This window comes from Callorhinus ursinus, unplaced genomic scaffold (assembly GCF_003265705.2).
Source record: "Callorhinus ursinus isolate GAN/ISIS: 27379988/994484 unplaced genomic scaffold, GSC_fseal_2.0 scaffold3, whole genome shotgun sequence".
Taxonomy (NCBI): domain Eukaryota; kingdom Metazoa; phylum Chordata; class Mammalia; order Carnivora; family Otariidae; genus Callorhinus; species Callorhinus ursinus.
Window position 1 is genome coordinate 67,967,396 of NW_027397065.1, and position 27,873 is coordinate 67,995,268.

At 42.3% G+C, this 27,873-nt stretch overlaps 1 protein-coding gene across 5 annotated transcripts in view; it reads right to left on the reverse strand.

Moving 5' to 3' along the window:
• PDZD2 (PDZ domain containing 2) overlaps positions 1–27,873 on the reverse strand; it is a 339,767-nt gene that overhangs the window by 24,251 nt on the left and 287,643 nt on the right. For all 5 annotated transcript variants that reach the window (XM_073891061.1, XM_073891060.1, XM_073891063.1 and 2 more), the window contains 8 exons: positions 20,464–20,575; positions 14,599–14,744; positions 11,288–11,407; positions 10,376–10,490; positions 7,871–7,944; positions 7,494–7,719; positions 6,023–6,140; positions 4,388–4,520 (listed from right to left, as the gene is read on the reverse strand). In XM_073891061.1, coding sequence (XP_073747162.1) covers positions 4,388–4,520; positions 6,023–6,140; positions 7,494–7,719; positions 7,871–7,944; positions 10,376–10,490; positions 11,288–11,407; positions 14,599–14,744; positions 20,464–20,575 — 1,044 coding nt within the window. The remainder of the gene's footprint in view (positions 1–4,387; positions 4,521–6,022; positions 6,141–7,493; positions 7,720–7,870; positions 7,945–10,375; positions 10,491–11,287; positions 11,408–14,598; positions 14,745–20,463; positions 20,576–27,873) is intronic.

Genomic DNA, 27,873 nt, shown 5'->3' on the forward strand with positions numbered 1-27,873 from the left:
TAGCTAGGACCTGAGTCAGAGGTTGAGTGCAGATAAAGAGGGACATCACAGCGCCAAAGATTATGACTGTCCTTGGAAGCAATAACTCAGGGCATATTAAGGACAGCTGGGTTAGCTGATCGCTTCCAACAATATGTTCAAAACAAGACCTTCGACTGGTTCCCAAAGTCATTAACGCGCCCAGGTGCTATAGTTACCGACCACATGGCTGATACCTGCCTCTCTCTAGAACACTCACTTCTATTTCTTTTCTTCCTAGATTTTATTTAAACAACTGCAAACCTACATAAAGCTTGTAAAAGTAGCACAAGAGGAGTATACTCTTCACTGTTGTTGTTTTTAAATAGTCTGCCATATTTACACTCATGCTCTTTTTTTAAGATCTTATTTATGTATGTATGTATGTATTTATTTGACAGAGGGAGAGAGAGGGAGGGAGGGAGGGAGAGAGAAAGCACATGAGCAGGGGGAAAAGCAGAGAGCGAGGGAGAGAGAATCTGAGCATGGAGCCCAATGCAGGGCTCGATCCCACGACCTCGAGATCATGACCCGAGCCGAAACCAGGAGTCGGAGGCTTAACTGACTGACAGCCATCCAGGCTCCTCACTCATGCTCTTTCTTAACACACAACACACAACACACACACACACACACTGCTTCATTTTTTACTAAACCATCTGGAAGTTAGTTGCAGACATCATGAACATTCACCCAGAGATATTTTAGCATGTATCTCCTCAAAACAAGGACATTCTCTTCAATAACCCTGGTACTATTATCATTCTAGGAAACTTTTTTTTTTAATCATTCTAGGAAACTTAACATTGACACAAACGACTGTCTAATGTACATTTCATATTCCAATTTAGCTAACTGTCCTAATACTATCCTTCAGAAACACTATTCCAAGTGTGTCTGTAGACAGAAGTAGTTCATAGGAAATTTGATGCCAGCTTGCCAGGAGATAGGTTTTTCCTCTAGAACACTTATCAACACTCAGTTTCTTTCACCAACAGTGTCCTCCTGGGGACTGTTGTGTGCACTGAACTGAGTGGTGTACATCATGAGGTAACTGACTTGCATTCTGGTGCGAGCTCCTTATCTTGTGGATCTTAGTAGATGGTCACCAGCCAACACCTTTGCATAGTAATGCTTCATAGAAATTTCATTTTTGGCAATCCAGAATTCAATTCAGGGTCTAATTGTCATGTCTTTTTAGACTCCTTTAATCCAGAACATTGCTGAGCCTTTCTTTGTCACAATATTGATATTTTGGAAGAAACCCAGGCCAATCAAACCCCCAATTAGGATTTGTGTGATAGTTTCTTCATGCTAAGATTTAGATTATGCATTTCTTTTGGCAGAAAAACTACAAAAACTGTTTCCTCCTCATGCTTCAGAGAGGCACTCAGGGTCAGTGTTTCATGTTTCACGGCTGGTGACAACTTTGACCACTTGGTTAGGATGGAGTTCATCAGATTTCTCCACTGGATTTTTTTTGGGGGGGGTCATCAGTGAGTGATCTATGAGGAGACAGCTCGAGACAACATCAATATCCTGCTCCCCAGTATATTTTTACTCAATAGTTTTAGCATCATTGATGATTTTTACTTGGATCAATTTTTACAATGAACTTTTCAAAACAGTCATTTCATAACTCTTCTTTTCTTTCTATATTTACTGGTATCATGGTAGATTCATGGATTTTTTTCCGCCATCAGTTGTTATCCATAACTGTCATTATTCATGGAAAAGAATTTTTTAAAGCCTGACATACGCTGAATTATGAGATATTTTAAAAGACAATTACATAACTTGCATAGAATTTCTTTTTTAAAGGTAAGAATACTGTAAAGTTAGAATGGTAATTTTGTGTAGTAAAATAACATTTAGCATAAATAATATTTGGATAAGCATAGCAATTTGTCCTCATAAGTAAATAAAGCTATGCAGGATTCAGCATTACATTTTAACCTAACAGATAAATCATGATCACATGTTTTTGTAATACTTCCTAGCAGGCTTCACAGGAAATAAAACACATACACATACATGCACACAGGCATATACATGTGAATACACACACATACTTCATAAAGCAAAGAGTAATTTTGTATAAATGAGTCAGGGAAAAACATCACCTTAGCGGTTGCCAATTTTTCTTGACATTAGACTTTCAATATTTGCAACTGCTTTTCTGAGTGGGAAAAAAATGGCTGGGGTTTGAAACAAGTGAAAGATTTCCTGGATAATTCTATTCATGCTGAGAGCCCCAGCACCAGTTAAAAATGGACCCCTCTGACCTTCTTCTGGCAAGTCCAAATCTTAGCTTGTCTAGACCTGGAGGGTTTGAATATCCCAGTTGGGCAGCCACTGCTCCAGTCATTATGAGAAACAGAAGAAAAGAAAATCCTTGCGGTATTTCTACTGGAACAACATGAAAACTAAGGAAGCACATACATTCAGTACCAAAATGTACTATTGGCATGAAATGCTGGGGTGAGTGGTATAAAAATACATTAAACATAAAGTGGAATCTTGACCAAAAGAAAAATATAGTATGATGTTACAACTAAGAACACCATGTTTACCTAGGAAGAAATGTGAAATCTAGTCAAACAAATACTGAAATCTGGTTTTGCTGGATGTATCTCTAATGCCATCATGACGACCATTTTACTGTGGCTAGAAACATGAATCAACCTGTATTCAACAGGCTCGCAGACCACCAGTCCATCAGGATTATTATGCTTTGCACGGAAACGCCATTTTGATGTTTGATTGTATTGGCAAATTGGGCAGATGCTTTTGGGCTGAGTTGAAGCAGACCTCCAAACAAATCGTGACCTGTGCTATGTTGGAATGGATTTTGAAGTCAGACATGCCTGAAGCCAATGACTGCAAATCACTGAGAACTGATTTTTTTATAATGTTGCTGAGGGACGTGCTAGGTCAGCCCAAGCTTATTGGACTGCTTTGGAAGAGGGAAAAGGGAAGGGGGAAGGGGGAAGGGGGAAGAGGGTATGGCCATGCAGGTGATGGAATCCAAGGGACGACCCTGGAGGAAGGAGCCAAGACCACTCTAGCTGTGAGTATGAGGCAAAATGCTGTTAAAAATGACCCCAAGAGAGCCATGGGAGATAGCAGGAAGACGAGAAGAGGCTGTAAGGGAAAGTGTTAGGACCACAAAATAGAAAGGAGGAAAAATAGGAAGTGACAAGAGAAAAAATGGAAAAAGGTAGAAGCATACTTGGTTTTATATGAATAATATTCAAGAAGTTTTTATTTAAGACATATATGAGAATGCATGTAGACAAGAGAAGACAATCTGGGGAAAAAAACAGTAGCGGATTTGACTTTGAATCAGTCTAATGGCAATTGTCGACCAAGCACTGTGGAGAACCAGTACAACAGACCCCACTAAGACACTAAAAGTGATGCCATAAAATTAACACACGAAAGAAATCTCAGACATGGGAGGACCCACGAGGTCTCTCCGCACAGACTTCTTACTCTCAAAATGGCATACAAGTCCAATAAGCAGAGCAGCCTGGGCCCATTTAGGACATAATAGTATAAATGATACAGAGGAGGTGGTCATAGGACAGGCACAAAAAGGGCTAATGTTCTTAAGGAGCATTTTGAGTTGTTGGAAGGAAAAGGTTAAATTTTGTAAAAATACAACCTGATTGCAATATTAGAGACAAGCTAATTTAAAAAGATTTTTACATCAAGTACTCGAAACAACAACAACAAAAAAATAGTGCTCAACGCAGTAGAATCTAATTTGCTGAAGTGGCTTCTGGTTAACCTAAAAAAAATCGAAACAACTGCTTAAGTATAGAAAAGACACAACCAAATACCAGCAAAGGCCAAGGATACAGGGGCTATGATTATCTGCAAATTCCACAATGTGATATTGATGCTGAAAGAAAATTAGTGGGCTCTTAAGCCTTAATTACAGAAGTATTCTGCTCAGGTTGAGGATGGCCTAGAGGGACCATTTAGTCCACTGCTCTCAGATTTTCTTGATGCAGAAACCCAAAAAAGGTTAAATATCTCACCAGAGATCAAACAACCAGCTGGGACTTACTCAGAACCGAGCACTCTTATCTTCTACCACATTTTATATTCACCAATAACAATGTCAAAATTTTCTAATAAAATTTCTAAGAGTGTGAAGACAAAGACGTCCAGATAGTGATTTGTTTCCCATGTGTATCGGTTACCTTGGTTACTGTGTGACCACAAACTGATGATTCCCGTGCCCAGCTGGGTAAACTGTCTCACCAAAGAGCGTGCATCATCATAGGAACACATGTTTCACTGCTTCGGGACAAATAGCCATGCCATCTTCCCATACTCAGAACAATATGAAATACTTCACCTTTGGGTTAGGGTGCCGGCCGATGACAAGGCGAACGGGTCCTGGGGGGCATTTGCTCAGGATGGTATGGACCTTGCTTAAAGCAGCATGGCGGACGTTGACCGAGTTCACTTCCAGGATTTGATCTCCGCGGCTAGGGACGACAAATGACCAATACTCTGTGGTAACAGTTAGCTTTTTATAAGATCTCCTTCTGGGAGAGGTTTATAATATGAAATCTCTTCCGAATACTTTAAACAAGCAAATGACATCCTTTTGTCTTTGCATATGGGTAAAAAAGCAACACATTCATATAAACAAAGCACTGTACATAGCAATACTTTGAACAGGTATTATTATTCCTATTATTTAGATAAGGCCCCAGGCTCAGAGAGCTCACCCTGATGTCACACACTGTTGAACTCAGGTCTGTCTACCTTTTGATCATCCCAAGATAGCCCCTTGACCACCATCATTTTTTTTCCTACCATCTTGAAATGATTATTGTCATATAATTTGAGGAAGAAATACCTGAAGCTCAAAGGTTACCCAAGAGTTTGTAAAACCGTTTCAAATTTGAACAAATGAGAAATTGGGGACAAGATGCCCATTTTGACTTGAAATTATAGGCAGAGAACTCACTATGAAAGAACAAAGACTCTTTATGTGGGGTTTGAAGAATGTTCATTTGGCAGGCTCCAGACATATGGAACCATTCAAGAAAGAAACATCATCTTGGGATGTCATTAAAGGATTTTTTTTCCTGGGGTTCTAAAAGTATATTTTCTTTAATGTACTTTGGATGATTTGCTAAAAAATTTTTTTTGTATGGAAATTCACTCTGATGATTAACTAAAAACATAATATAATCTATCGACAGGGCCCCAAAATGGCAACCTTAAGGAATATCATTTTGACAATTCCTCAACTGCTCAAGGACTTGGAAGCTTACAGGGGAGAAAGGTGATACTGTTTGCACAGGGTGCTTTGTGCAATGTGTGTACTTCTTGTGAAGTTTAGGTGGGCACAGGCCCATTGCAGTCACTCCGAATGGAACATCGAGACGTCTCTTTATAAACAGAACACCCATGCTACCAATCAACTAGCCGGACGGAGAAATCAGACGCACAGTGATTTCAGACAATAAGCATCTAGACAACATCACTCAAAAAGGAATGAAACAACAGGAAAGACTCAAGAGATCATACTTAATCATAAAGGCCTCCTGGTGAAGGGCAGGCTTTCAGGACTCTTTGGTATCCAGCGATTATGAGCTGTTAGGAGCAGTTCCTAGCATCACATATGAATTTTACATAAATGAATATAAACATGAAAGAAAATACTTAGATAATCATAGATACCTGTACAGAATTGTATTTTGTCAAGTTTCTGAAACTGAGCTTCTGAGTCCAAATAGATCAAAGTAGGCAAGCCAAGATGCAGAGTTCTCTACTTCAACCCAATTTCAATTAGATTAGCTTTTCCCCTTTCAGGAAATGCTATTAATTGTAACCTGGGCTACATTACTGCCAATAATACAAAAGTTTAGGATCTCACACAAGGATGTAATAGGGGCAGGATACCTTACACATTCATTCATTCATTCATTCATTCATGAACGCGCGAGAAGCCTATATGATCGGGTTTACAACAAACCTCAGATTGCTCTCCATCTTGGCCACTGAGCCTGGGGCCAGGCTGTGGATGTAGATCCCTGGAGGGCTGTTCTCCAGAGCCAGGCAGCAGGCACCGATGCCTAATCCAACTCTTGGCTCTGTGAGAGGCATCAGTCAAAGAAAATAAAATTAAAAAAAAAAAAGTATAAGTGATCTGAAGCTGCATTAATGTATATTCAGACCAATAACCATTTATTTGTGACCAGACTCAGAATGGAAATCCTGCTTTCCTTTGTCAACATCATCATATTCTGTAAATGAAATGAGTTCACGGCAGACTAGGCTAACTATGGGCTGTGAATTATTCAGCGGTCCGCTCTCTGCTGTCTAAAGAGCCTCCTCAAGTCTGTTTCTGGAAATAGGCAGAGTCAAAGTAATTATATATATATGTATGTATATCTATCTTTTTTTTTTTTTTTTTTTTTTAAGAATAAGTAATCTCTGCACTCAATGTGGGGCTGCAACTCACAACCCTGAGATCAAGAGTCATGTGCTCCACTGACTGGGCCAGCCAGGGGCCCCACTATTTTTTATTCTGGATACACAGCTTTAAGTTTTCTTTCACTTGCCTTTTTTAGCAATTAATCTCTTGGTTATTTAACTGCTCATCATATTTCTGTAGTAGGGGTAGAGAAAAAGGAAAGAAAGATGAAAAGCAGTAAGATTTGGTGAAGACCCACAACTTTTAGTTGTTGACTGTATTTTTTTTTTAATATTTTATTTATTTGTTTGACAGAGACAGTGAGAGACGGAACATAGCAGGGGGAGTGGGAGAGGGAGAAGCAGGCTTCCCGCCGAGCAGGGAGCCTGATGCGGGGCTCGATCCCAGGACCCTGGGATCATGACCTGAGCCAAAGGCAGACGCTCAACGACTGAGCCACCCAGGCGCCCCATGTTGACTGTATTAACTATAATCTTTGGTTTTAAAAAATTTTTAAAAATATTTTTTATTTATTTGAGAGAAAGAATGAGTGCATGAGTAGGGGGAGGGGCAGTGGGAGAAAGAGAAGCAGTCTCCCCCACTGAGCAGGGAGCCCGATGTGGGACTCGATCCCAGGACCCTGGAATCATGACCTGAGCCAAAGGCAGATGCTTAACCGACTGAGCCACCCAGGCGCCCTGTTCTTTAAAATTTTATATTAGCCCTAGAATTAAGCCAGTCTGTGATTTTTCTTTTTTTTTTTTTTAACATGCGTTTCTGACACACAGTGATTCATCTGGGGAGAGCTTAAAAGACTTTTTGTGCTAGTGCTAACTTCTTTTCACTTTAGTAAAATGACTAAAATCTCTACTTTTGATCCCACTGTCATTTAGAGAACTACCATACATTGTTGGCAGCGGATTGTTCCAAAGGAACAATTTATAGAAAAAATATAAAAGGTTATCCTAAGAACAGATTACAAATTGTTACTCGAGAGAATGCAGTGAAAGTGAGGAAGAGCTGGTATCACCTTTGTTGAGTGTTACTTCCATGACAACCCTGTCCTTGGGCCCAGGGGCCTTCCGACCCAGGGACGAAGAGCTGCCTTCATCAGAGCCTGCCGCTGAGCTGCCCCCACTGGTGTTGAAGTTTGGGGAGCTGGATCTGCTCACGTGTGTGGGTGTTGAGCAGGGCGTGAGGCTTGGGCTCAGTAACTTTGTGCGTACCGTTAAGACAAATAATCCACTCCGGATTTGCTGAAAAACCAAGAGGACAGAAGGGCAAAAACATTCAGACTGTTCCTAGATCGAAGGGTGGGAAAAAAAAAAAAAATCTCAAACCCAAACCAGAAGGAAATAAAGGAAAAAAACTAAAGAAGACAAAAGAGATAAATACGAATGTTGTTACCTTAAAGGTATGAATGGCTTCTTGGAACGTCAAGCCCTTTATTGGTATTCCATTTACATCAAGGATTTCATCCCCTAGTGACCAAATAGGAGAACTACATTAACATTGTGCTTTAGAAGAGGATAGCATATGGTACCTGATTCACAAGTCTATAAAATGATTTTTATTGTTCCAGTGTGCTTTCATTAACTTAGCTCCCAGGAATTTCACAAAATGGGACAACTAATAACAATGCATATTCTTTCGCAGTATTTCTGTATCTCCATCTTTAATGAAAACAACTAGGGGACGTATCAAGACCTTATTCTTCAGCCATTGCCAAGTTTCATTAACAGGAGTCCTACGTTTAGAGATCAAAATGCAATAATGAGTCCCAAGTCTTTCCACACAGTGTTTAAAAACTTAAGGCCACTGGCAATAAAGCAAGAACATATACAACACGTGAGAAATCCACTTCTGTATTTGTAGAAAGACAAGATTTTTGAGCTTGGAGAATCATCATGGGTTGTGGAAAACTGTTTTAATAACAGAGACAAAAACTTTTGAGATACTGTTTAAGAATGGCAGCCCTGCCTCCAGAAATAGTCTAGATGCCTGGTCTTCTTGATGCTGTTCCAGGTTCTCAGTCATGAACCTGGTCAATCACTACGTGCTTCTATCTAAGAGATTATTGTGGGCTAATACCAAGTTGCTCTCTGATTCATTCTCTCTCTCTTTCTCTTTCTCCCAAACTATCCTGGACTCATCCTCATCTTCAAGCCCAAGAAGGTAGAGTCAGGTCATTTTTCCAGCTTGGACATCCTGTTGACCTGTAAGAGTTTGTTTTTGGTTTAAACTCTTGTAACATGGTCTGTGTTTTGGAATAACAGTTCATCAAAAACACGACAAAGGGGCCCCCGAGAGAAGAACAGATGAACTTCGTACAGCAGTTCAGGACAAAAGGGGGACTTCCCTTACCTATAACAAAGTGCAAATCAGCATCAGAACACAGCTTTTCACCTCTCATGGACAGCTAATCCCAGGAGCACACTGTGTATTCCACTAAAGGAATCCAGTAGATGAGTTTGAAAATGTAGCAGGACCCCATGCATTTGTTATGTGCCTTCTCTCTAATGCAATTACAGAAGTTGTAAAAGGAGTGAAATGACCTGTTTAAAAATAATCACCTAACTAGGTGAGGTTTTTGGTTTGCTTCCACATAGGAAATCATTGCTCATGCTCTTAAAAATCTTTATACAAGATTTTTAAAAGATCATTCAACACGTTGAAAATCCATTCCAATGATTTACCTTTATTGTAATTGAACACGTATGAAAAAACAGTATTTAGGAGACTCAAGTGCTATTATCCTTTACTAACTACTGCTTTTTCCTCCATTTCCCCCCATTTTACCAGTATTGCAGGATGAATTTCAATCAAATGAGCACATGGCACATCCATTATAAAAATGCTGTTAGAATTTCACATTGTTCTGAAACTAGATACAAATATCACCTGGGAGTTAATCCTTCCTCTAAGAGAGAGAAATATTCTGTCCTCAAAATAAGCCTGGTCACATCTTATCATTAGCACGTAGGCTTCTAGGGTAGCTCTGCCTAGAAAAAAGAGCCTCCAGTGGACTCTTATCAGTTAAAAAAATAAGCCAGCAGAACATAACAGTACCTACAGCCAATTGAGTCAATTGAACTGACCAGTCACAGCATTTCTGAAGGTAACTACAAATAGTGTGATTTAGTCATTTCATGAAGGAAATGTGTTAATAAGGCAGGAAAAAAATCAGGGCTCACGAATAGGATCTAATGTCCAGCACGGTGACTATAGTTAGCAATACTGTTCTGTCCAGCTGAAAATTTCTAAGGGAGTAGATCTTAAATGTTCTCACCTCCCCCCATCATACATAGTCATTATATGATGTGATGAGGGTGTTAGCCAAATCAATGTGCTGCTCATTTTGCAATATATGTGTATGTCAAACCATCATGTTGTACGCCTTCAACTTACACAATGTTATGGATCAATTACATCTCAATAAAGCTGGGAGGAAAAAAAGCACTCATTTAGTATGTTTATGCATGGCAAAATGGCAGGTGCTGTGGAGAATATAAAAGGTGTGTGTGTACTCAGCCCTGAGGCAAGAATGGCCTGTAAACTCTCAGGAATTTTCAAGGCAAGGAACATGATCAAGGACCAAGGGAACAAGACAGACATTTAAAGACCTAAATAAAAAATATCAAATCATTCCACACATCTCATTTAATGCCCACAGTGACACCTCGAGATAGGTATTAATATTCCAAGTTTACAAACTGAGGAAAGTGAAGCTCAGGTTACATCAACTGTCCAAGGTCATGATGGAGTAAGTGTTGGATTCAGCTCAGGTCTACTTGACCCCCAAGACCATGGCCCTTGGCTGCTGTGCCACTGGTTTCACATCTTGCAATGGGGCAGATTCTGATGTAATCAGAGCTCACCACCACTGAGAACCACTGAGAGGCTTTCTCCTACCTTCTTTAAGTCTTCCATCCTCTGCAGCTGATCCATTTGGGAAAATGGTCTTGACAAAAATCCCCATCTGTCCTCGAATGCAGTCTCGACCTCCAGCAATGCTAAAGCCAAGGCCCTACACCCCAAGCAGAAGGGGGTCCAGGTTGTCATTGCAGTATTTAACTGAGGGTATCTGCTCTTGTTTCTATTTAACCGAGGCCTCCTTCCCAGCTAGACTCAGAGTTAAGCTAACCAGCTATAAATTTAAATTTGCATTCCCTTTTCCACTTCCTTCCTCAGATCTATTTGCATTGCACTAGCTACGCATTACATTAAAGGGAGAAAGTTTTACGTTGAAACATATGAACTTGCCAGTATTTGACAACCTTTGATCTCCAAAAATGGCAACTTCACATGGATCGATTAATAGCTCAGGAGAGTCATTTCATACAATTCGGGTGCCATATTTATTTTATTGTTTTGTGTCAGTCTTTCCATTTTGTATAATATCGAAATGGAGGTTTTGACATTTGTACAATACCAACTTTTTTGTATTATTCTCTTTGTGATAATGGCAATGTTATGAAATTCATTCAAAAGGATAACTAGGAATATATCCCCTGAAGCTACACGGGTGGCTTTTCTTTCAATAGGAGTAAATGTTGGAGCATTCACTTCACCCTCGCCTATGCCCTAGTTCCCAGGTGCTGGTGACTCCTTATGTCGTAAGGCCAAACGGGTGTGACTCACTCAGCAGCCCACAGGAAAGGATGCTAGGGAATCCACTCAAATCTATACAAAGGCCACTTAATCTACTCCTCTTTGTATCTTTTATTTTTTATTTCATGTAAAAACAACAACAAAGTTAACCATTTAGGAAATATATGCTAACATTCACCTGGGGGCCAAAACAGTGAGCAGAAAGGAGCTCACCTTGCCTTTTTCTTTGTACAGCCCGATGATCGAGATGACCGATGGCCGAATGAGTCTCCAAGGAGATTCCACCTGAGTGGCGCTCAGGGAGCGCGTGGACTTCTTTACAATCTGGTATTCCTAAAAGTCAGCGCATGGCCAGATCAGGGATAGTCTCATTTACCCTTCTGGGGTCTCTGGCATCAAAATAGATTCAGATTGTGAAAACCTCAATTGTCTTTTGGGTTAGACAGCCATTTCTCTGCGCTCTGTCTCTGGTCAAGCAGCTAAAGGAGTTTATAACGAATCCCACTGGATTCAGCCATCCCCCTGCGGTAACATACTGCCATGCTTCCCTCTCCACAGAAGGAGCTGAGTGGAGGCTGCAAGCACCCAGGGTTGCTCTTTCTTTGACCATACCCCACACATCCTACTTTGTGCTTTCTGGAATGGAGTCAGGAACCAGAAGCCGAGAGGCCTCAGAGACGTAGGAGGGCTATCCTGTGGTCAGGTTCTCCCTGGAAGCCGCTCCCTACCCCCATCCCAAGTTCACAACCATGGTTAGAAAGTATTTTGCCATGGCGCGCTTGGGTGGCTCAGTTGTTAAGCGTCTGCCTTCGGCTCAGGTCATGATCCCAGGGTCCTGGGATGGAGCCCTGCATCAGGTTCTGCTTCTCCCTCTCCCTGCTCCGCGGGAAGCCTCCTTCTCCCTCTCCCACTCCCACTGCTGTGTTCCCTCTCTCACGGTCTCTCTCTCTCTCTCTAATAAATAAATCTTAAAAAAAAAAAAAAAGTATCTTGCCATTTTAACCAAAAACGCAGCAAGCCCTTGTTTCTTACAAAACCCAAACCACAAACCCCGACAACTGTTATTCCACATAAAACACCCCACTGACAAACGGCAGCAGCTTCGGTTTTAACCCCTCACATTTGGAAAAGAAAATACTTTCCCGTCAGCCACCGTTTCCCCCTGTCCTGGCATGCAGAAGCTCAAATCTCAACCCCTTTCCTGTCCATCACCCACATGCACACGTGTGTAAGCAGGGTACACTATTTATAACATAAACAAGAGTTTCAGCAAACCTATTGCTAAAGCACTTCCACAATCTATCTTCTTGCTATCCTTCTTAGAATAATCAATCTCTTAAATGAGACAGATATTCCAGCATACGCAAAAAAAGAAAAAAAAAATCACTTCGTGCTTAATGTGAGAAAAGAGACATCAGAAAATAGTTTTTAATCCTTAATTAGTATATTCTACAGCCAAGGTAGAAATGAGATGTCTGCTAATGATATTTTTGTATTCCTGGCACCTTAAAACCATTATATTTTGCAGTTTTACAAAATATCTACCAGCTATGCTGGCCTCCCAGACTCTGATTCATTTAAAAAATGTTGGCTTGGCAAGGTTACTACCCTTTTACTGAAACCATCATGGAGACGGCCAGACATAGCCCGTGGGTTTTCAACCCCCGAATACGGAGTTCACATGTAGACTTGTGAGGGAACTCTCTCTGACCAACCTCCAGCTGCACCTCCTGCCATCTCCCCTTTGGGTGCCCGCGGGAACCATTGGCCTGCGTGCTTCCTTGTTCTCTTGATGAGTTTCAGGGGTCCCACTGCACTTTTTAGACCTCTGCTGTCCAATATAGTCACCTGTGGCTGATCTATACCAAACGAAGATTAAAATAACAGTTCCACTCCTCAGTCTCACTATCCACTTTGCATGTGCTCAAGTAGACACACGTGGCTACCGTACTGGACGGTACACACATAACCTGTTTCCATCATTGTGGAAAGCTGTATTGGGTGGCTCTACGCTCGGCAACACCTTGTAGGGGAGAGAGAGAGAACAAGGGAAAAGGGTGAATTCTGGCAGAAAAAGAAGAAGAAAAAGAAAAGGATGACTGGACAAGGGGAAAAAGTGTTTCCTCTAAAACCTTCACCAGCCTGTGCTTTCTAGAAGCCTCATTAGAAATTGATATTTCTGGGCTATAAATATGGTCGGGTTTCTCTCAGTTAAGAAATCACCTCAGAGCGATGCCTCCTTGGCTGTGTGTGATGCCAGGAAACCCTCTCTCATTTTCTGCACTAACTAAAACAGCCTGACAACGTGGCTCTCCTACGATTTCCGATCCACCCCCTGACTCCGCCAGTCCAGTTGGATTATTCTGAGAAGATCACAGGCTCGTCTCCAGTCACGGGTCCGGAGGGGTTTTAACCGGGACCCACGCAGGTTTTCTGCTCTGCTTTTTCTCCACATCCCGACTCAAGCTGTCTTTGGGTAGATTCCACACAGAATAACCTCATCAGCAGCTGCCTCTGGAACACGAGCACTTCTTATTTGACTGGCTAGGTAAAATGTTCGTCCCAGTGACTCTGGCAAATCTCTTTGAGACTCATTGGCCTGTCTCTAAAATGGTGATAACACACCCAAAGTAATGACCTGACCCAGATGACCTGCCCCAGGTCCTTTTCATCTCTACGATCTATGAGTCTACATGCACTTATGGATGTCGCTGCTCCACCCTCCGCCTCCATCTCTGCTTCATTGTAGGCAAGATGCCAGTGGTTTCTCTCGAGCCCTGGGGCTGATGGTGCCAGAACTGAAAGAACACTCCACAAGTTCCCCAGAGACTGAGCCTGCCTCCAACTTGGTCAGGAGCTCTCTACCCACTTTTCACTGGGTTGAGGTTGATGTAATTGAGGAAGAGCCCTGTGAAGAATTATGGAGCCCCGAGCTCTCCTGGGGTGGGCCCCGGAATACTAACATCACTGCCTCCTTCACCCGCATCCGCAGCCCCTCTGATCTTGCCTGTGTGAGTCATTACTGTGTAACAGGGAAAATCCCAGACACAGTATGGGCACACACAGGCAATGCCCCCCTCACACGACCCAACACCCACCCACCCACCCAGTGGTTACGGTGACACCTGACGCACCCACTAAATGGGCAATGGTGGTCGACCACAGACCATGAGGCGCCATGGTCTCCTGGCAGTGAAAGCAGCTCTCAGTTCCAAAACACACAGTAGGAAGGGGGACCAAGATGTCGAGATCCAACAAAAGATTATTTTTCTCTACTGTTTTGAAATACTAGGCTGACTTCCTCCTAACTTCCATGGAGAGACCTCGCTGTCTGTGCTACATCTCTAGTCCCAAATACCCCTGCCCACACAGGTGAGCAGTTCTTCACAACACAGATGCTCTTGTTGGTCTCTGAAAGAGTAAAAGAAAGCCTAGAGACCCAGGGGTGGAAACACGCTCTTACGTCCCTAACCAGGAACCGTGCACAGTATGAGAAAATGAAAGGCTCTGCGGTACCATACTACCTGTGATGCTCCCGTAGAGCCCAGTAGCTGGGGAAGAGAGTGCTTTCGGCCATCGCGGGAGACTTCCAACATCTTGGCCCGGGGGTCCCCATTTCGCACCATGAGCTCATTATATTCTTCAACAGACTCTAGCCGGTGTACACCCCCTTGTAAAAACATGGAGAAAAACATGGCATGATATGGGATGGAAAGAATCTTATGAGAGCATCACAGGCATGAACTTGTTGCATTTACAGCCACGCTACACAGTTTCCAGGAGGCCTGGTGTCTAATACCTCCAAAGCACTGAGCTCATCGCTTTCTACCAATAAGCTCTGCCTGAGCTGGGTGAGCACTGGGGCCATTGATTCCAGATTATGAAGAAAGTGCCAGTCTTTGAAGGGACCAGACTGGATATGGGAAAATGCATAGAGACGGAACACAAGCAGGCTTCCCACCACGCAGGGGCGGGCTCCATCCCAGGGCCCCGGGATCATGACCTGAGCCGAAGGCAGACGCTTACCGACTGAGCCACCCGGGTGCCCCTAAATAAACTTTCTTATTAAAGAATGAAAACTTACAGAAATAGGCACACGTCGTAAGGGTACAGTTCCATGAAATTTCACAAAGTGAATGTTCCAAAAACCAACACTCAGACCAAGAAACAGAGTATTTCTGGAAGCCAAAAGCCACTTTGGCATCACTAACCACCCTTCACCCATGGTAACCATTATCCCACTTCCAACATCATAGATGACTTTTGTCTGTTTTTGAACTTCATGTAAATGAACACATGTGATATGTACTTTTTTCTCTCTGGCTCCTCATTCTTAGCATCTGTTTGTGAAAGTCCCATGTTGCTGCTAAGAGTCTGTTCATCCCGTTTCTGTGTACTATTTCATTGTATAAACACATCACAATTTGGCTATCCATTCTGTTGCTGATGAACACTTGCTTTGTTTCTAGTTTCAGTTCTAGAACAAGGGTCAACAACTTTTTTGGGGGGGGCGGGTAAAAGCCAGATAGTAAATGTTTTAGGCTCTATGGGCCACAGATGGTCTCTGCTGCATATTCTCTAAACATTTTTTTCTTTTTACAACCCACTGAAGATGTAGAAAGCATTTCTAGCTTGTGGTCCATACACATATAGCTGTAGGTGGTAGTTTGCTGACCCCTGATCTAGAACATACTGTTATGGAACATTCTCATACAAATCCTGTCTGTGGGGTACAGACCTAGGACAGAGTTGCTGAGCTCCGGGGACACATCCACCTTTCCCAATGTTGTAACACCACTGTGTGTGAGTCCTAGTTTCCCCACAACCTCGTCATATTTGGTGGGGCCAGTTTTTAAAATTTTAGCTACTCTCATGGATATATAATGACATTTCACTGTGGGTTTTTTTCTTTTTTTTTAAGATTTTATTTTCAAGTAATCTCCACACCCAAAGTGGGGCTTGAACTCATAATCCTGAGATCAAGAGTCCCACACACCACCAACTGAGCCAGCCAGGGGCCCTCATTGTGGTTTTTAATTTACATTTCACTGATGACCAATGTGACTGAGCTTCTTTCAAATATTCATTGGCTGTTTTACTTCTGTAAATTTGACAGTGGTTTTTTTTTTTTTTAATAAAGTTGTAAAGTGCCTGTTCTGCTTATTTTTTTATTGGGTTTCTGTCTTTTTGTTGTTGATTTACAGGAGTTTTAATTTTTTTGGTTAATATGTTTCAGATATGAGTCCTTCATGGGATCTATGTATTACAAGTATCTTCTCCATGTCTGTGACTTGCCTTTTCACTCTTAATGGAATTTTTATTATTATTTTTTTAAAGATTTTATTTATGTATTTGACAGAGAGAGACACAGCGAGAGAGGGAACACAAGCAGGGGGAGTGGGAGAGGGAGAAGCAGGCTTCCCGCGGAGCAGGGAGCCCGACATGGGGCTGGATCCCAGGACCCTGGGATCATGACCTGAGCCGAAGGCAGATGCTTAATGACTGAAACACCCAGGTGCCCCTCTTAACGGTATTTTTAGATGAGCAAAAATTAACAATTTTAACACAGTATGATATATCGATTTTTCCCTATATGCTTAGAACTTTTGTGTCTTAGGCAATTTTTATAGTAATTTTTAAAGACACCTTTATCAGTACCTAGTTTATATTATATGCTATTTTAAAATAAGATAATTTAAGGGACTTTAAACAATGGCTCAATTACATTGACTATAGCTATAATTACATTACAATGTTTACATGCTACATTATAAATGTATATATACAAATGTGTGTATGTAGCTACATACACATACAGATTCTTTGTAATATCAAATTCTCCTAGACTATGTTTTGTTTGATGACCTAAAATTCAATTTACCTAAACATTTCTCAGCAAGTTTTTCATGGAATAAAACAGGATGATTCTGTACTCTTTTCAAAATAATATATTGAGTCTTTAATGGTGATGAAAAGTTGGAAGAGTGCTTGTACAATTATATTAACATGAACATCACTAAAAGCTTGGTGTTTCAAAAGCTACGTATTAACTTTGTGATGCAGGTTTTCAAACACCTGAAACTCCTTTGCAATCAAAGAGAAATTTCCATTTAAAAAGATCACAAACCTAGGGCATTAACACGGATAAATCAAAAATACCAAAATTAAAAGGGAATCCTGCTGGCAAAAAAGGCAGTATGAAGTAAGGAAAATTCAGGTTAGAATATCAGGAAAAATGTTCTATAAAATCACTTTAGTCATTCTGGAGCCAGACTAGGCAAAAATCTTCGTGGAAATTGCTGGAACTTCTTTACAGAACCTCTTTAATAATTCATGACTTACTAATTCATGGCCAGATTAATCCATCTTGGCATGCTTACTCATCTGAAAAAGATTTATTAGAAGAAAGTGCCTTTTGAGCTGACAGGGAGGCACTTGCCTTAACAGAAGAGAAACCACATACGGTAGTGTCTGTAGATAATATACTGATACGTGAATACCAGAGTGACTCACTTTTAGAAAATAGGAAATAAATATCCAAGTTTGCAGGACAAATTAGCAGTTGAGCACATTAAAATCTCCTGTTGTCAAACGTCTTTAGACTGAACATAGTCACAGCCCTGAAGGAAGAACCCAGTTCCGTAAGCCTCCCTCACAGGTCTCAAATTACTTTTCCAGCCTTATCTCCCACTGCCCTGCTACGTGAATTTGTGAATTCGTGGCTCTGGCCTGCTGATTCTCAAAGGAGAGGATCTGTCCTCCTTCCACATCCTTTCCAAAACTGGGGAGCCTATAAATATCGCTTGACATTTTACCTCACTTTGCTGGCACCATTGTCTCCCACCCCGAGGGGCTCCTTACCCCTAATCTCCCTGACAAGCTCGGCTGGATTCAATCATGGTTCCTGTTGGATTACTGGATCTTTCAGGAAGCTGAGGAGGAAGAACAGTTGCCAAAAACTTCTCTAACCCATTTTCCCCCATTGCCCCTAAACATTTCTCGTGTGTTTTCTCCCTCGTCTAGACCACTGTTGCTTCCTCTTGGGTTCTGTCAAATCTTGCCAAGGTCCTGGCCCTCCTTTATCTTGTGTCCTCTGAATTCCTCCCCGGAGTACCACGACCCAGGGAGACTTCCATCTTCCTACCTCTCATGCGTGCCTTGTCACGGCCTAAAGTTCTCAAGACTATTCTTGTCTGAACCTATTCAAGCATCTTCCCCTCTTGAGAGGGAAAGAGGAGACGACAATGATAGTAAGGTTGCAAATGATGGTGATGACCGTGATGTTAATGGCGGTGGCGGTGGGGTGTATCACTGCCGTATTCTGCAGGGGCAGCGCCATGTTCCTTCTCTCAACTCCACCTTGCAATGGAGACGGTGTGCTGATTTACAGAATAAATGTACATTATAATCCTCCCTCTACACCTGAAGGAACAGAGACCCAGAGAAGTCAAGTACTTGTCTCGGGTCACACAGGCTGTCATGGCAGAGCTGAGAACTGAACACAGTCCCACCCGACTTCATGCCTGTTATACAAATTTGCTTATTATGGCCCCTGGGTGTCTGGGAAGGATGGGAAGAGAGGGTGACATCCATTTGTGACAAACAGTAGCCAGCTGTGGGTTTACTACTCAGCTGAATGTGCTGCTTGTTCCAAATTAATGGTAGAAACAGCGTTAGAGAATTACGATTTGAAAGGTCCCCAGCCATAATCTCCCTCCCCACATCTGTATCTACAAAGCCCCAGACTGGGGGGTAGGATTCTCATCAAGATTCTCAGGAAGCCAAGGGGTAGGTAAGAAGAATGATCTGGGAGGCAGAGCTTTTTGCTGGCACTGAGTGAGTGACCTTTGGGATTCCCTTCACTTCTCTGGTCTCATCCATAAAATGAGGGATGTGACTGCACAGGTTTCAAAGGTCCCTGATGCCTCCCCAGAGCTCTGTGGCCCTCCTGGGAACTGTTTATAAGGTGTTGATTAACTCTGCCGAGACAGCTGACCTTAGATCTCCATCCCCTATGCCCCTGTGACTCCTAGGCCCCAAACACACACAGGAATTGAATGTCTTTCTCTCTGTTGTTCCTTGGGGCTGCAGGGGAGCTGGCCAGTCTCTCCACATGGGGACCTTCAGCACGATATTTCCCCTCCAACTTATCAGCCTCTGACCATATCACTGTTTTGTCACAGACCCAAGTTCAGATATACACTGCCTAACTATTATGAGTTAGAAATACACTAATTCACTTTATTATTCAGATTTGTTAAAAGAAACAGTTGTATTTTATGTACCAGTCACTTTCCCTGAGAACAGCTCAGTAGAGGACCAGGGTGGGGAGCAGTGTCGGGGGGGGGGGGCGGTGGTCCTGGTCGGCAGGCACAGACACCACCCTTCCGCATGCATTTGTGCATTAGAGGAGACTGACAGGTTTTAGATGTTAATACACCATGCTTTGGCTGGCCACTTGCATGTGTTTTGTGTGTTTGTTTTTTAATCTGCTCACCCTTTCAAAGCCAGGATTATTATCTCCTTTTTTCAGGTGAGGGAGTGGAAGTTCAGGGGCTTGAAGTAACTGGCCCAAGGTCACAGGAGACGCCTTTCATGGGTGGGCAGCCAGGGCTGGCTTCTCTATCAGGCCCGTAGACACCATGCGGAGGGCCCACAAGAACGTTTTCAGTATAAACATCGTAGTAATGAAGAGATAATAAAGAATCCAGCTTATATCTTCATACCAACGCAGCCATGAAATATAACGTTCAGGGTTTGTTTGTTTGTTTTTTAATAGGGAAAAGAGCCCATCAGGGAGTTAGTGCCTAGAACCCACGGATCATGACGGGTTCCTGCACGTGGCCTCTGCTTTCAGCAAGAACTTTCTAACTTAGGACACAAGACCGCTGCTATGAGGTTATGCCCAGGAAATGTGAACTCTCTTTGTTCCCAGAGCTGCAACTCCCATCCCATTTTTCCAGCCTGCTTCGTTGAGATGCAGATTTAATATCAAATAAATAGCTCTTTGCCCCTGGTTCCGGTGGACCAAGGGCTTGGGGGAGAGGGGCATTTGCCAGGAAGATAGGCCACTAGGAATATGCCACAGGGCAGGGGTCACCTAAAGTTCTGCGGAAGTAAATGAACCATATACACACAGGAAATTTAGATTTGAGCAGAGACAAACGGGGAGATGTTGACATTCACTTCATTATGACTCAAAAATATTCACCCGGGGAAGCCGGGCTGAATGCAGTTTTATGCTTGGGGCATGCACTATCTAAAGGAAAAATAATTTTGAGGCTGTAAGGGAAAAAAAGAGCTCATTCCATTAATGACTTTATCTTTCCACTCCTGAGGCTAGAAGCTCACTTTCAGACAGGCCACATCAGGCAAAGAGTTCCACTCACCTGAAAGCCGACTCTTGAGCTTCATTTTACTGCTGCCCTGTTTGGGACTTTCCAGGTTTCCCTTGGATTCCTCGGGGCCACCGGAATCGTGGGGCTCATCTGATGCAGGCATCTGAAATGCAGAGAACACTGAGCTGATGGGAGAGGCAGGCTTGCAATCATTGATGAGATCTCCTCCCAGAAGTTATCTCAAGGCTTGAAGAACAGCAATACAGGTATCACGTGAGAAAAAAAGCTTGCCGGGATCAAAGCACAGCCCCTCCGGTAACCCGGAACCATACAGCCTTACGCTGGCAAGTTTCTCCTCAGCATGCAGCCCCTGCACGGCACAGAAACGGCAGGTTTCAAAGTGGAAATAGCCCCAGGGGCCACTTCATTTCTGGAGGAAACTTGTTGGTCAAGGACACCCAGGGGGTCGGTCACAAAGCCACAACGATAGCCCAGGTCTCTTGGCTTGTGGGCTAGTGCTTTTTCCTATGGCGCAAGTTGCAAGAAATACTAAACCAGAAATTTAAACTCAATTCTGAAATACAGTAAAACAATAATTTTTTGGCAGCCAAATAACTACACCCCTTGGGTCAGCCACACTGTCTGTGTGCTATACTCCTGATTAGCACTGCTCAGGACACTGCAGGTAGCCCCAGAAAGCCCACACATCTGTAGGTTGTATGCCTATGCTACCAGACCCCAAGGGGTGATGCAGAAAGGTCTCAAGGGTCTGTCTGTAGGGTCCTCTATCTGAGAGAAGCCAAAAATGCTAAAAACAGCACCAACAAAATACTACATTTATTAGAGAAGGAGACTTATATGCTTGAGAGTGTATATGAAAAATTGGGGAAGTAAATTTACATGTACAAAACTTAAAAGATACATCAAACAATGAGTTTTCCCATTTGAAATTTTATTTTCCCTTGAGCTTTTGAAGGGAAGAAGTTATATTAATTAAAACAGGTAGGATTCATGTGAAGAAACATGAATTTAAAAAGATATAGAAGATATCCTTGAACACTGCATGGTCATCGAAAAGTCACATAATTACAATGTAAAAAAAAAAAAACCACCCCAAATCCTGAATGTTCACTGATTAATAAAAATTATACACTGTATATCAAATTCAGTATATGAAAATGCATAATCTCCCAGATAAACCCCACCTCCTTCTAAGATGTAATTGTTTATATGTAAATTTTTAAAATCTTTTGTTTAATATATTAAAAGTAGGCTCCACACCCAACATGGGGCTCAAACTCATGACCCCGAGATCAAGAGTGGCATGCTCCACAGAATGAGCCAGCCAGGTGCCCCTATATGTAAATCTTGTATGTAACATAGGAGATTTGCAAAATTCTCCCTTCCCCCTCGAGTTCAAGTATCTCCCCGGATGAGAAAGAGGAAAAAAAAACATCTGAGAAATGAGGAGATGCAGGCAAGTTGAGGAAGGGGCCGTGGGAAAGCAAATGAATCCCGATACATAAAACAAAGATAAATTTGGTGAATCCCTATTACAATGTCGGGGATTGGCAGGTCTCCAGGTTTAAATTATGAAGTAAAGGCAAGAATGGAATCCTGAGGATGATTTTAGAGATTCTCAAGAGGGATGTCTTTCCCAACCCCAAATTGTAACATTTAATTCACACCCAGTGCAAAAGAACCCTCTTGGAGACCTGCCAGAGATCTGAGGCACAGGAGGAGACATGCAAATAGGAATAATCCAGAGAGAAGCCTCAGGGCCTCCCCTTTGCTTAATTTTAAAGCTTTATGGAAAGAACCTGTCTCTGGACTGTAAACAGCAATTACTGGAGACTGAGTTAAGTTCCTGGTTCTTTCTCTCATACCACCTGACCCAGGTTATCAGGCTACGGAGAAGAGTATTTCTCAGCTTGTAGGTCATTACCTCCTCGGTGCCCAGTCAGTGGGTGGATTACTCCACAGTGGCCAAGGCCCAGACCATCAGAAAGCATGTCCAAGGAGCTCGTGTCAAGGGAAGAAAACAATCCCGGCCCACTGTTTCTGGACTTAAGAAGTTTCCTTCTTGCATTTTTCCTCTGTTTTTTTCAGCGTGGTCCCAGTTTTTCATGCAATCGGAGGAATTTTGGAGATGACATAAGCCCTAATACGAGTAACCCAAAGGAAAGTGACCTGTTCAAGGCTTTTCAACTCATTACAGGCAAGGCTGAGACTCCTCAGTCTCCTGATTTCTAGCTTCATGCGTCATGAGGATTTTCCCTCCCTCCATTCTGAGATGCTTTTTAATTAAGTTAACACTTTGGATGATCAATACCGTACCATACTGTATAGTTCGTATTCCTGACATTTTTCCCATTTAATGTTCCTAGCAAACATGGGTCCCAAGTAAAAAATATTCTCTCCATTGACAGATGAGGAAATAAATGGAGACCCTGAAGTAACACCTTTTTGTTTATAACATATATCCGAGAGCTAGGCTAGATCACGTGTGCAGAGAACGAGCGTGCAGGATGAGTGGTGTAGTTTTACAAGAGCGAACACACACTGTGTCAAATCTATGTTCTTGTGATGCGAGCCCAACTGCAGCCAACTCTTCTTTATTTTCAGAATCTGCGAGAGGCGGTTTAGAAGAGAATCACAGCCTTAAGGAATAACCTTCTTTTTTTAATCTTGAATGTGCCAAAGAACGAGATGACATTTGGTTTCTATGATCTATAAAATACCAATACCATTTCTTATACCAAGGAAATCTTACACGAAAGATGGTGTGTGTTACATTACCACCGAGAGCTCGTAACTAAAACCAATCAGAATGGACCCAGAGACATCTTGAAGAGGTGCAAACAGTACACTGTCGAGCTCAAGGAGAAGCACATCTGATTTCAGAACCCCCAGAAAGTGTTTGCACGGGGTTCTGAATTTAAAACAGAACCTTTTCCTCTTGCAACAGAAAACAGTCTGCCATGGTATGAGGTGGTTTGGAACTCAAGGAACAGGGAGTAACAACATACAAAGTGCAATTTTTGATTACAGTGCACCTCTCTTCAGTCTTCCATTGTCTGAAAAAGCCGACACTCTAAAGAGCCCCTTTGCTGTATTTTTATTTTTTTAGATGCACAGAACAAATCAAACTGTTCTGGAAATGATGTCATTTTAGTTGTTCTAAAACGAAGTGTGCAAAAAGTTCTCCTGGAAAGCCTTTGGTTCAGCTGGTATAATCTATTATTCATCAGCAATTTCCAATTCCTGTGTTATACAACAATGCCATTATATTAATGGAATCTAATATAATTTGCCAATTTCCAAGTTAGAGGCTTTCTGTTTATACAGTTTTCTATACTTGTAGCCTATGAGATTCTCTCTTACTGAAGAATCTTTAGCTTCTGGTTTTATAGTGAGATGGTAGAGCAGAATGGTTAAGAATCCAGCTGCCTGGATACAAATCCTGGTTTATTAGCAATTTAGGCACATTAGTCGTCCTCCTTGAGCCTCAATGTCCTCATCTGAAAGATGGGGTTTGATTTAAGAATTAAGTGATAGTTGTTTTTTTTAAGATTATTTATTTGTTAGAGAGCACGAGCAGGGGGAGTGGCAAGCAGAGGGAGAAGCAGGGTCCCCCCTGAGGGAAGAGCCTGTTACGGGACTCTATCCTCAGCACCTGAGCTGAAGGCAGATGCTTAACAGACTGAGCCACCCAGGCATCCCTAAGTGATAGTTTTCTGATTAAAGAGGGCAGATTTCTCTTTTTCCCCTCATTTGAAACAACACTCAAATGACAGAGATTTTAAAATGAAAGACATAATCCCAAAGAGATTATGTCAAAGAGAACAGAAGACAACAGCAACAAAATCCTGGAAACCAATAAGCAGACGAATATGTGGTAATGGATCCAACTTGAGAAAAATGAATTCTAAGCTGGGATCAGAGAAAGCTAAAATGCAACCCAGTTTGAACAGAACCCCCCCCCCCCCCCCCCGCCAAAAGGAATTGTGAGGTCTGGGAGGCCAGTTCCTGACCACAATTAAAGTGGGCGTAACACGAGTGGGGAGACACTTTAGTTTTTACTAGATTGGAGGGCGTGACTGGGGACTAAAATCCTGAGAAAACCTGAAGAAACTTAAATCCTGAAAAATCTAAAGAAAACCTGAGAAAAAGAGGCAAAACCACGGGGAACAGAATGCAATGATGCTCCTAGGCACATCTCAGGCCCAGAAGACAATCAGAGGTGATTTAAAAACTGCAGAGCTTGAGTAAGAGGATTTGGGATAGCTCTATCGAGAGGGATCAGAAAGTTTGGACAGATTTAAAGGTGAAGGGTGAAGAAGCCCAGGAGGAGATTTTAAAAAGTTCCTGGGTCAATTTTAAAGGGACACAGTTATTTTTGTTGGCCTGATGGAAGTGGCCTGAGAAATGTATGAGATTACAACATGAAAGGAAGCAAACATGAAACATACCAAGGGGAGCCAGGCAGGATGATAATAGGCCAGAACTTGATGTTGGTCAGGTGGGAGAAAATTTCCTGGCTGGAATTAGCCAACTCAGAGGTGGCGGTGGTCAAGATGCATATGAACAATGGATACTTTAGAAAACAGAAGACTCATTGATTCCATATCTTTCACAATGATGAGCCCCACACGACAGAATCTAGAATAGTATCTTAGGGAAAAAGAAAATCTACATCAGAAAGCAAAGGAACAGGGGCAGTTAAAAGAAAAAAAATAGGGCGCCTGGGTGGCTCAGTTGGTTAAGCGACTGCCTTCGGCTCAGGTCATGATCCTGGAGTCCCGGGATCGAGTCCTGCATCGGGCTCCCTGCTCGGCGAGGAGCCTGCTTCTCCCTCTGACCCTCTTCCCCTCTCATGTACTCTCTCTCCCATTCTCGCTCTCTCAAATAAATAATTAAAAAAAAAAAAAGAAAAGAAAAAAATAGCACCCAGACTCAGCAAGCAGGCCTGGGAAAGAAGACAGGAATCCTTTCAAACAGCAGGTTAAACAGAAACTCAAGTGAGTCTTCCCAAAAGGAGATGGCTATGAAACTCTAGAGACATATCCAATTACTACCCCAAAATATGTAGCAGAAAGCCCTGTTACTCAACCCCTGGAACATTCAAAACCTGAGGAAAGACAATCAAGGAGCAGGTGGCAGAAGTATTAGCCCTTACGAGCTCATTAGGGGTGTAAGCTTCAGAATCATCAACAGCAGGTCTGGTTCATGAATCTGCAGAGGGTGTTTTTCCAGCTGAATCAATGGGGAGGAGAAACGCAGCTTTCTCTAGTCTCAGCACTTCTCTGCATTTCTAAGAGGTGGTGGAAATGGAAAATGTGGCCCTGGACTGAAAAGCCTGCAGGAGAGAACACAAGCTCTGTCAGAGGTACAATCCACACCCGATGCAGTGCATCAGGGAGCCCTCCACTTCCATCTCAAAGTGCAAGTGCAAATCAAGCAAATTTTGAATATAAATGAAAAGTACTTTAAGTAGGACCAACTTGATTTCCCCCATCCAGATCGAGAGGAGGATTTCTGCCAGCTGACTTTAAATTCATGGCCATGGACTCTAAAGACAAGAATATTTTCATCAGCTGTCCTTTATTTGATATGACTGAGTCTCTGCTATGGGCTGCTGGGAGACCATCCTCCATGGGTCTCTCCCATTTCTATGTGGCTTTGTGAACAGGGGCATAGGCTGTTTTCACTCTGGATTAACTATCTTTTCGAGGATGTTTGTAGAGCAAACCACTTTGAAAGTCAGAGATAGTGTTTCTGGAGGAAGAGGCAGGTTTGTTTATCATCCAGTATAATAAAGATAATGTCTTTCTCTGGGGCAAAGGGCAGTCAGATTTGCTTTGAGCCTATCATAAAAGATGCAGGTTGCCAACAATCAGGGTTCCTTAGCTGTGATACAAATCTACTGCATGTGCATCTACTCGAGCCCCTCTGTATCATTCCCATAGGACTTGGGGCTGCAGGAGGACATTACGCAAACATGATGCTCTGAACCAGGATTGAATCCTAAACTGGGATTGGAGAAAGCCAAAAGCTACTTGCTTTGCCATCAGTAATAAAGTCATTTGTCTCTGACCTGGGAATCTCATGTCTTGTGCCAGCATCCACGAAACCATAGTGTAAAATCTCAGACTTTTTACAGTTCTTGATGTGATCTTTGGGCAAAATTAAATAAGGTCCTGGGAACAAAAGTTTGCCTGGGACAAGAGTCTAGGACTGAGGGATTGGCTCATTTTTCTAAATGTCAAAGGTATAGGTCCATTTACTCTTTGTTCATTTACATTTCACTAAAAGGGAAAGCATACAAGAAACTTGCTGTTGAACAAATTCAATTTTCTTGGAGCTGAGTCATATTTGTTCCAGTGAGAAATCACCCAGGCTGCAGACGCTGAAGAGCACAACCTCTCCCTGGCATCAAGAATCTCATTTGTGAAGATGGAGCAAAAGAAAGAATAGGAGAAATTGAAGGAGGCCATTAAGTGCTTTGGTTTTTAACTCAAAAGGTGAGGGAAATTCAAGATTGGATGTTAATTACTTTTGATTTTAATGTCTTTGGATTATGATTTACAAGGTTTGAATATGTTGGGATTGTAATTATTTGAATATCATTGTTATGTTGACATTTTCACCCTTTGTAGCACCTCTGAAAAGCTGTACTGGACAATGAGGCTAGAAATATTTTTGTAGGAGAAACAGCCTAGGATTGAGTTTTAGATTCTGGTAAATTTTATTATTCTGGAGGCAAGGAGCAAACCATCATCACCTTAGAGACAGGCCCCCTGGGTCCAAGTTAAAAGTCTAGTACTTAGAAATGTTCTATAACTGCTGTCCAAACCATTTACGAGATCTCCTTAAACACACTGTAACTAATATAATGGTGAACCCTGAGCATCATCTGTCTTTCTCAGCAAACTTTTGAAGTCTTACAAACCAACCAGGCAGTGTGGCTTTTTTCATCTCCAACCATCTCCATTGCGCAAGCTAATCTGATCCCAAGGAAAACTGCAGGAGGACGGGTTGCACCCAGTTCATGCCATGTTTTTACAGTTCCCAGCACTTGAAAAACAAATAATCTGCAGATGTGACAAAAGACATCCAAGCTCCAAATCCCTAGGAAGTTGTACTGCCTCATCCCCCTGGTCAGTATCTACAGGACAGTGGAGCATGGCCATTTCCCTTGTATGCTTCAGTCACACTCAGATTATTTTTAGGCTGCCAAAGGAAGCTCGTTTTCCAAATCTCTGGGGCAGATGTTTGAGTGACCAAAGGAGAACCAGATGGCTATCAGAGAGGCCAGGGCCGGGAGTGAATAACCATTCAGAAAAAGGGAATCAGAACAACAATAAATCAGCCCAAAGCAGCAAGAAGCCTGTGAGTTGACTGCAGAAATTAAAACAGAAATCTACTGCTACACTAGAGTCACTGCTTTCCAACAAAGGG